We start from the raw sequence: 10,000 nt of genomic DNA, 5'->3' as shown, positions 1-10,000 counted from the left end.
TACTCATGTAATTGCAGAGAGAGTATGATGTGGTAAAATGTCAAGAAATATATTTTTAACCCCCAACGTCACTCAAGTAAATGCAAATAATAAGCTACTTCAAGATGCATTCAGTTTCAACTCAATTTAAATTGTTAAGAGATATTTTAAAAATACAAACAGAAAACCAGTGATTTACAGTCTGGTGCTTTTCCTGGTTTTGATAAGGAATCTACACAATCCATTTTGGACGACTTGCAGCTGCTTGATTTGATTTTTACCACTTTGTATTGCCATGTTGCTGAAAATGTGCTATATAAATAAAATTACCTTTTACCAAGAACAATAAAAACATCATAATACAACTTACTGTAAATACAACCATCTGATGGTTTTTCTGTGTCCTGATTGAAAATCCTGTTCTGGCGACGACTCAAGGCTGCTTAAATTCCTGTCTGCGTCCATAACCACATGTTTCTAGTTAACTGAGGTTTTTACTCTCATCTCCAACGTTGATCACATTTTCTGAATCACACACCATGACTTCTCTTTCCTGCATTAAACTGGAGAAACTTAGTCAATTAATTCAACATAAAATGTGTGCATAAAATCAATGTCATCTAGTGACACACAAAAAGTTGTCATCTGCTGTGTTACTGTGTGAAGACTACACAGTAATAGTCTTTAATAAAAAAGTCCCCCAGAATGGAGCCTTGAGGAGCCTCACAAGGCCCCACATGATTAAACTTTAATAATCTGCGCAGTAAGATCTCAAGCAACTTACCGGTTAAGATAAAACTTTGAAGGTTTTAACTAGAAAAACTACTTAGAAAAAGATCTTTATCAGTTAACTGATAAACTGAGCAGCGCTGCTGTTTCTCATGAGCTGAGTAATTTCAAAGTTTTGAAACTCAATTTACCAAGTTTTTTTGTCCATCCATCCATCTTCTTCCGCTTATCCGAGGTCGGGTCGCGGGGGTAGCAGCTTCAGAAGGGAGGCCCAGACTTCCCTCTCCCCGGCCACTTCTTCCAGCTCTTCCGGGGGAATCCCGAGGCGTTCCCAGGCCAGCCGAGAGACATAGTCTCTCCAGCGTGTCCTGGGTCTTCCCCGGGGCCTCCTCCCGGTGGGACGTGCCCGGAACACCTCACCAGGGAGGCGTCCAGGAGGCATCCTGACCAAATGCCCAAGCCACCTCAACTGGCTCCTCTCGATGTGAAGGAGCAGCGGCTCTACTCTGAGTCCCTCCCGGATGACTGAGCTTCTCACCCTATCTCTAAGGGAGAGCCCAGCCACCCTACGGAGAAAACCCATTTCGGCCGCTTGTATCCGCGATCTCGTTCTTTCGGTCATGACCCAAAGCTCATGACCATAGATGAGGGTGGGAACGTAGATCGACCGGTAAATCGAGAGCTTCGCTTTTTGGCTCAGCTCTCTCTTCACCACGACGGACCGGTACAGCGCCCGCTTGAGAGCAGACGCTGCGCCAATCCGCCTGTCGATCTCCCGCTCCCTTCTTCCCCCATTCGTGAACAAGATCCCGAGATACTTGAACTCCTCCACTTGGGGCAGGACACCCCCCTGACCCGGAGAAGGCACTCTACCCTTTTCCGGCTCAAGACCATGGCCTCGGATTTGGAGGCACTGATCCCCATCCCGGCCGCTTCACACTCGGCTGCGAACCGCTCCAGCGAGAGCTGCAGATCACGATCTGATGAAGCCAAAAGGACCACATCGTCTGCGAAAAGCAGAGATGAGATCCTAAGGCCACCAAATCGGATCCCCTCAACACCTTGGCTGCGCCTAGAAATTCTGTCCATGAAAGTGATGAACAGAATCGGTGACAAAGGGCAGCCCTGGCGGAGTCCAACTCTCACCGGAAACGAGCCCGACTTACTGCCAGCAATGCGGACCAGACTCTGACACCGGTCAAGTTTTTTTGTATAAAATTTAATTTGAGTATTTTTGGCAGAAATGTGCAATTTTGTCCTATCTACAATGGCCCTAGTACAGCACTTATTTAATACAATATTAGAAACATATTTAAAACTTTAAAATAATAAATTAGCACAACGTTAATGTCTGAATCTGACAGAATATCAACAGAAACACAACAGAGCAGCAGCAGGATGTGTTGAAGAGGTTTATTCCAAAATAAAACCGCCACACTTTCACTTCTAAAGCTGAGAACAGAAAGAAAAGCAAACAGCTGCCCCAACATGAGCCTCGCTTGTGTTTTAAAATCGGGTCAGAGCAATGTATCAAACTCAGAGGGAATCACATTATTCAGGTAGCTTCATGAAGGGGAAGCAGGAAAACAACGTGACTTTAAATCTAAAGGCATGCAGAGCAACAAGTGTCCCTGTGAAGAGGAGACCAACAGAAAAACTCAGGATGTTTTAATACTTCAGCTCATTTCATCTGCTCAGCCCATTCCTGCCATTTGCTGCTGGAAGATCTGAGTTTTACAGCTAAAAGTCAAACGAGGTGTCGCATCCCGTCTCTGCTACGCTTTTCAAAATACAGATCGCTTACACAGCAGCAACAGTTAAAACTACTCCTATTTATACAACCTGGGCCATGTGGAGCTGTGGAGACGGCAGTCCTGGCGGTAAAAAAAACCCAAAAATGGATCTGGAAATAATGAGAGAGACGACACGGACCGATACCAGAACCAAAGGAAAACAGCTGCTGCTGGCTGTGAGTCTTGGTCGCTCAGTCTTCTGCAGGCGTGGGGCTCCGGGCCGGACTCGCTGAGCGGGAGCGACTGAAACAGAAACGGACCGGGGTCAGCCTGCGGCAGCAGCAGACGGGGAGACACACATACGGCTTCTCTGCACTGCAAAAACTACCAGGAATAAAGTCAGTTTAAAGGGCCAGCGCGGCCGAGCCAACTGTCCAGGCGGGTTAACGCCGTTTCACCGCCGCAGCGACGCTTCTGGGTTTTTATGTGATTTACAATTAACAAGTAAGCCTGTCACAATCAATAAATCAAATAATCGCATTACAAATTAAAATGAGCGTGATAATTTCTTTTTGAATGATTTATCGTTTTTTTTCTTTCTACCAAAAACTAGACGGTAAAAGTTTTCAGTTTGGTGTTTTGGTCTCAACAAGCCTTTATTCTCAAGGACAATCTTCTTTACAAAGACTTTTGGATATTTAAAATGTCTTCCAGTTCCAGTGTCGAATGTTCTTTAGAATTTAAAGTTTATTGATCTTTGTTTATGTCTTAGTTATTTTTAAACCAGGTGAGTTATTAAGAACAAATTATTACTTACATTTATGACCTGGCAATTACAATTTTATCACTTTAAAATGGTCTCAAAGCAAAAATATTATTGTTTATCGCAATAACTTCTGGAAAAATGTATCATCCAGAAATATTTGTTATTGTGACTGGCCTAATGAGAGCAAAACATTTATTATCAAAAAAAAAAAAAAAAAAAAAAAAGACAGCCACAATGTCATGACAGTTTAGTTTGTCAAATAATCTGGGAAAAAAAGAAAAGAAATTTCCTTTGTCTCCTCCCAGTAACAACTAGAGACAACCAGTCAAAGCCAGGAGGCGGGTCTTAGCGCTGTCAATCATCCTGTGTGTGGCGCTAAAAGCTCCCTTGCTCTCTGCTGCACTGCAGCTAGCATAGCCGTTGTGAATCCTGAAGCCTTCACAGCATAGTCACTAAAGACAGCGGATAAATGGTTTTCCTGTTGTTTTCTTCGCCATTAGCACATTTAGCAGCGAGGACATGAGTTGACTGACAGCGCTAAGCCCCTCCTCCTGGCTCAGATTTTTTTTGTTTTTGGTGCATTTCTTCAGGCAGCACTGTTAGCTCAGGAAGGAGACCGATGTTTTCACAGATTATCTGTGTCATATTAAACTGTCACAACCTGGTGAGAGTTTAAACAAATATGTAAAAAACATTTGATAAAAGTTACATTCTGCAGCTTTACTGTTAAATTGTTTTCTTTTTTTCCAACATTTTCAAAGCATCGACACATTGATAATGTAAAAGCAGCATCAGAGAGCTGATCTGGGCAGTTGGGTCGACCGTGCGGCGCCTTTAAGCTGCGCTAACAGATTTCATGTCAGAATGAGAAGCTGTGGCGGCGGGCGGCTAACGCCCTCCTTCCTGCCTGTCAGCCTGACACACATTCACACGTCCACTCACTCACTCCCACATCCAGCCACACATGCTCGCTTTTTAACGGCTCAACATGTTCTGTCACCATCAACATGAGCTTAGTCAGGGGGTGGGGGGTTGGTTACCTTTGGAGACAGCGGCAGAAACAACAAGTACAGAGAAGCGAAGGATCAAAGGACTGAAGGACGGACGACTACAACTCGGAGACGCTCTTGAAGTCTGATCTCTCGTCAGCTCTGTGTCTCACGCTCAGAAGCTAAGACCGAGGCGAAGAACTCTGGTAGGTAGGGGGGTTCTGGTAGGTGGGGAACGGGTTTTTAAAGCCCGGCTCTGAAGGCTGGCCGGCTGGCTCTAGGGGCGAGGGGTCGGTCGGTAGGTCGACCTCTGTCTCGCTGTCTAACGTCAGACGCCGGCGGAGGCTGATCTCAGGTCAGCGCTTAAGTCACCCTCCCGCAGGCTGTGCACACCGCCAGCTGGCAGACCCTGGGCCTGGGATCAGTGGCGGTGTCTGTGCAGTGCTCAGCTCCCACCACACGCTTTAAAGAAAATATGAAAAATAAACAAAACGTTCTGCAAAGATGTTCACCCCAACTCACACCACTGGTGCTCATTTAGCTGATCTCACCTAGCAAAGCTGCCCTCGGCTAGCCAAACTCAGCTAAGTACCTTCTGTCTGCTAGCTTCTGCTAATGTCTGGCTTCGTTAGCTAAGAGTGGCTCCAGGAGAACCGGTGTCGTGGCGGCTCGTCGTCTTCCTGTGCTCCCTGTTCCTGATCAGAGCTGATCCGGAACAGAGAGCACAAGAGCTCAGGTCTTCCTTCCGCTGAACTTTCCCTGAACCAGCAGTGAGGAAGCTGTGGAGTCTTCGGATCCTCCGTCTGGCCGTCGGCGCCCTGGCTAAGATGGCTGACTCTGACCTGAACACCTGCCCTCTACACATATTTCACCCCTCCCACTGCCCTGTGCTGCCACACACACACACACACACACACTGAGGATTTACCTGGCCCGCTTGTGGTTGGCCGACGGGGATCGAGAGCGGGAGCGAGATGCAGAGCGCCCCCTGGGGGCAGAACCGGACCGAGAGCGGGACCTGGAGCGGCTGGGAGACAAAAACAAAAACTAAACATGAAGAAACCACATTTATTACGCCGGACTCATCCTGATGCTCTGCATCCGGGGAACATTCCCAGGACCGGATCAGTTTTAATGTACCAAACCAGTTCAGCGCTGGAGAAAAACCAGTACGGGTTTCCAACTCGGAGCCGCTGGAAACGCCTCGCCCAGTCCGTTAGCAGAGCAAACCTTTTCCACCTTGGGTCACATCGAGGTTAACAATGTCTTAAAGGGCCGGTAGTGGCAGAAAAATAAAACTACTGATTAACAAACCGTCAAAATATTAAGAAATAGCTGCCGCTGCAGTCGATGATTAATATATTCTCACTTTTTTGTAACAACAAAACAACTGATCTGACTGATAAAATAATATTTAAAAACACAACTGTAAGCTCCAGAGTCTAGAGCAGGGGTGGGCAACTCCAGGCCTCGAGGGCCGGTCTCCTGCAACTTTTAGATGTGTCTCTACTTCAATACACCTGAGTCAAATAATGAGGTCATTAGCAGGACTCTGGAGAACTTGACTGCACTTAGGAGGTGATTCAGCTGTTGGATTCAAGCGTGTTGGACCAGGGAGACATCTAAGAGTTGCAGGACACCGGCCCTCGAGGACCAGGATTGCCCACCCCTGGTCTAGAGGGTCCAGTAAAAACTTTTGACCCATGCCGTAGAGGATCAGAGCTCCAGCTCGAACCAACTGTATATGAGCTTTATGCGAAAACTGGAACCAGTTTGGAAGGAAGTCAGTCATTTTCCACAAGGAAGAAGCTAAGATTTTATCAGCATGAAGGCGTTACTGTAAACACGAGGGAAAAAAACAGGGCTGAGTAATCTCACATTCCCAGCATATTAACTAAACCACAACGTCACTTTAAATCAAGCTGCAATAAAATGTTTTTACTGGAAACCAGAGTGGAAATCCGTTTTCAGAAGAAGATAGAATCAAAAACCAAACAAAATGAGGAGCAATTAAAATGATTCATAGTAAAAACTCTAAACATTTTCAGTCGGTGTGAGGAGAACTGGGACTAAACAGCAACAACGTTCTAAAGGACCAGGGTGGGGTCAGAGGTCAGGTTGGACCCAGTCCCATACCTTCTCACTGGAGTCCTAGACTTGGACCGGGCCTGGGAGCCAGACCTGATGATGCAGAAGCAAAGAACGTTTTCATTAGAGCAGCAGAAACTTCCTGGTTGCAGACAGAACCGGCCGGCCGGGTTGCAGCGTGTCTGTGGTCAGGCCGTTGTGGTCTCACCTGCTTCTGCGTCTGGAGTATGACGGTGATCTGCGGCGGCTCCTGGTAAACAGACAAAAGAAACGGTTACCACCGGTCGGACCGGCGCGATTCAGCTTCACAGAGCTGTCTCCTAGCAACAGAACGGGACCGGGCTGATTCCAGGCAGTTTTTACTAGTACTAATTTCTCTTTTTCAATAATTTAATTTTACTGCAGGAGCCAGTTATTTATTAAATATTTCACCCTATTTGACGTTTGTTATGAATATCGCCACGTTCCACAGACAAACAAGGGGATTAGTCCACTTCTTGTTGTTTGATTTATCTTTTAGAAATTACAAAGGTTGTTTCCAGGTGTGATGGTGATTTTGTGATTATTGATAATTGATCGCCTGAACAGCGGCGGTTAGCTAGTTTAAACACCCGATGATCGGTCAGAGTTGCCGTCTGTGTCGGATTATTTTACTGCTAACTGAACCAAACTGTGCAGATTTTGTTGGTTAGCATTTCTGGTGGCGTGCCCGTTTCCACGGTGACTTACCGGCTGTAGCTGCGGCTACGGCTGCGGGAGTGAGAGCGGTAGCGCCGTCCGCGGGACCTGGACCGTGAGCGGGACCGGGATCTGGACCGGGACCTGGAACAGAAAGACGGCCAGGTCAGCGCTGCTCTAACGAGCTGACAGGCACTAAGCGGCTAGCATGGCCCCGTCCCCACCTGCTGCTGCGCCGGCCTCTCTTGCTGTAACGGTAGCAGTCATAGGCGTAATGGCCCCGGTCCCCGCACTGGTAGCAGCGGTCGTTGGGGTCAAACTGGCGGCGGCTGGGGCGCCCGCGGCCCTTCCTGGACAGGCCGGTGGACATCTCCACACGAACACGGGAGCCACAAAGGATCCTGGGAATGAAGGGCTGCCGTGAGTTCAGGGAGCAGAAATCCTAACCTGTTCTACTTAAAAACCCGTTTAATGGAGGACAACACCTACTTCCCGTCCATGCCTTTGACCGCGTCCTCTGCGTCTCGGGGATCCTCAAACTCCACGAAGGCGAAGCCGGGCGGGTTCCTGGCCACCCACACGGTCCTCAGGGGCCCGTAGTAACTGAAGGCCCGCTCCAGCTCCCCTTTGGCGGCGCCGTTACCAAGGTCACCCACGTAAACTTTACAGTCGGTGGCCCGAGACGAGCTCCGGGACGATGAGTAGTACGACATCGCTCCTTAGCTGCTGGGACAAAGTAAACATGAAAACATAATGACACACAGAAACACAGCTGAGTCCGACTGGGAAAACAAGACGGTTCTGGTTCTTTTTTATGTAAATGATGTATCTTCTTTTGACTAAACAACATTTAAATGGTACAAAATGAAAATATGATTAAATATTCTGTATTACAGTATCTCATATTTTATGTTAATTTCTTTGATTAACGTTAACGTTTATATTCTAGCCATTAGAGGGGGTCCATAATCATTTTAACTAAATTGACTTAGCATATTTTAATTAACTCAAGTTTAAATAAATTATGTAAAGAAAGAAATGGGATGCATAGTTCTGAATGTTTAATGGAGTTTAAAAGATAAAGGAAGAAAAATAAAAGAAACTTTAAAAATAATGGTTCAAAAATGTGATGCATTTACAGAGTATCGGGAGCATTGTAGATAAAATATTAAACATTGGCCACAGAGTACATTTCTGCCAAAAAAATTACATATTTCCTAGAATCTTTTGTCGGTGATATTCACTGTTAACACATTGTAAAATTATGCAAAAAACATATATATATATATGTAATTTTCCACGATTGAAGGCATATATTTACCATTTTAAACAAGAATTTGGGCTGACATTATGTGCATTTTATAAATTTGATACCTCAACCTTAGAGGACTTTTTTGTTGCAATTGTTTTTTTACTTTGTAATTTCAGAAAATATCTTACTGTCTTTACAATATTTACTATTGTAAATTTATCCCAATAATCATCAAAACTGTAAAAGAAAAAACAAAGATTCCTCACAAAATTATGATTTTTCATCTGAGAATGTCCTAGTTATTTCTTAACGTTTGAGATTTTGCGTTTTCAGAGTGTTTTGACCACATTATTTGCTTTTTCCCCCCCATTTTTCTGGGCCGCTGCATTTTCCTCCCGTCGAGGAGCGCGCGGGAGGTAAACAGACCGTCTCCATGGTGACGGGATTTTGCCTGCCGCTAAAACGCAAAAGGGATTCCGTTAACCAACCGCAAACTATTTGCCTTACGACCGTTTGTGTTGTGCGGATTCTTCATGTAGTGACAGAAATCGAAACCCGAAAGCACTGAAACCAGCCCCCCGTGTCTGGCGCTGCTGCAGGTGGTCTGACGCCATGATGGCTGCATTAAAACCCATTAAACCTCCCGTTGTTTAAATAAAAAAAATATATACATACATTTCTTTTAAACATAGTTTATGCTAAAGAAAGACACGAACTGAGCTAAACGGTTCGTAACTACGGCCGGACTTATTGGACTGGTTGCTCTCAAACGGCATTTGTGTATTTGTATTATTAATAAACTAAATTCATAAAAATATCCACAGTTTTCGAACAACAATCTCTTACACCATTCTAAATAGATTTATATACTCGAATACTGACAACTGAAAGTGAGGTGCGGAATGTAAATTGTAAATTTGTGCTAGCGTCTCAATTTCCCTGCCTATTATCTCCGTGTTTTATGCCTAATGGAATCAGGTCTGTTTAAACAACTTTAAATGAAAACTCTACTGAACAACACAGAAGTGTTTAGATACGTGAGTTCCGGGATTATTAATAGACGGTTAAATCCAGGAAATAGTCCAGGCCCGGCTCATAAACAATGGCGGGCGGCAGCACGCGTTAGCCGGCCTTACCTTCCTCTGTTGATTTTCGTAGCTCCGCTTCGAGAAAACCCAACTCCGGCAGTCTCGATCGGAAGCCTGTGGTCGTAGCGAAGTGACGGGAATAAAAATCGTACAGAATAAAGTTGGTTAACCGCCACTAACACGCACGTTAATCTAACTCCAGCATGTCTTTCCGCAACGACTTCACCTCCAACTGCTAGCAGGTTCTTCTTCTTCTTCTTGTCTTGGAATGTTGACGGTTAGCATATCAGCTGGTGCTCTTACCGCCCCCTACCGGACTAAAATGGGAACGTGAATGCTGGACAGAGGGAAATTACCCATTCACACTATTTAAATACGGTTAAATAGCCTATTAAAATCACATTAATACTTTACGATAAATCTTCCAGATTTAAAGAGAACTGTTCAAGAGAGTTAAACATATTTGATAAAAGAAAAGTAGTAAAAAAAACTTTCACACAGACTATCTTTCTATACAGCAACACGATAGAGCAGCTTTGTTAGTTCTCATTTGTTTTTGTTAATTTTTTCACCTGTTTGGACAATTAGTCCCTCTGGTTCTGGATGCTGTGCAGCTCTTACTTTTGGAGAGTTCTTATGATGAGTAACAACTTGGAGCAACTGATTAGCATCACAAAAGCTCAAATAATATCTGAACT

General features: G+C 45.0%; 1 protein-coding gene across 4 annotated transcripts; it reads right to left on the bottom strand.

The window, feature by feature from the left end:
- Positions 1-2,106: 2,106 nt before the first annotated feature.
- On the bottom strand, positions 2,107-9,571 carry LOC102223839 (serine/arginine-rich splicing factor 7-like). Of its 4 annotated transcripts, XR_002754364.1 has the most exons (9): positions 9,351-9,571; positions 7,452-7,685; positions 7,187-7,363; positions 7,014-7,106; positions 6,493-6,534; positions 6,333-6,377; positions 5,125-5,223; positions 4,248-4,658; positions 2,107-2,744 (listed from the first exon to the last, which is right to left on the bottom strand). XR_002754364.1 is itself a non-coding variant. In XM_023351648.1 (8 exons), the coding sequence occupies exons 2-8, from the start codon at positions 7,673-7,675 to the stop codon at positions 2,693-2,695; spliced, it is 732 nt and encodes a 243-aa protein (XP_023207416.1). In that variant the 5' UTR covers positions 7,676-7,685; positions 9,351-9,570; the 3' UTR covers positions 2,107-2,692. The 4 variants fall into 4 exon arrangements, 3 of the variants coding, with proteins under 3 accessions (XP_023207416.1, XP_023207415.1, XP_023207414.1); XM_023351648.1 differs by lacking the exon at positions 4,248-4,658 and having other exon boundaries at positions 9,351-9,570; XM_023351647.1 differs by lacking the exon at positions 2,107-2,744 and having other exon boundaries at positions 3,507-4,658; positions 7,452-7,688.
- Between the last annotated feature and the right edge of the window lie 429 nt (positions 9,572-10,000).

Source organism: Xiphophorus maculatus, chromosome 18, assembly GCF_002775205.1.
Source record: "Xiphophorus maculatus strain JP 163 A chromosome 18, X_maculatus-5.0-male, whole genome shotgun sequence".
In the NCBI taxonomy this organism is placed as follows: Eukaryota; Metazoa; Chordata; class Actinopteri; order Cyprinodontiformes; family Poeciliidae; genus Xiphophorus; species Xiphophorus maculatus.
The sequence above is the reverse complement of the archived record's forward strand: the minus strand, read 5'-3'. Positions and strand labels throughout refer to the sequence as shown.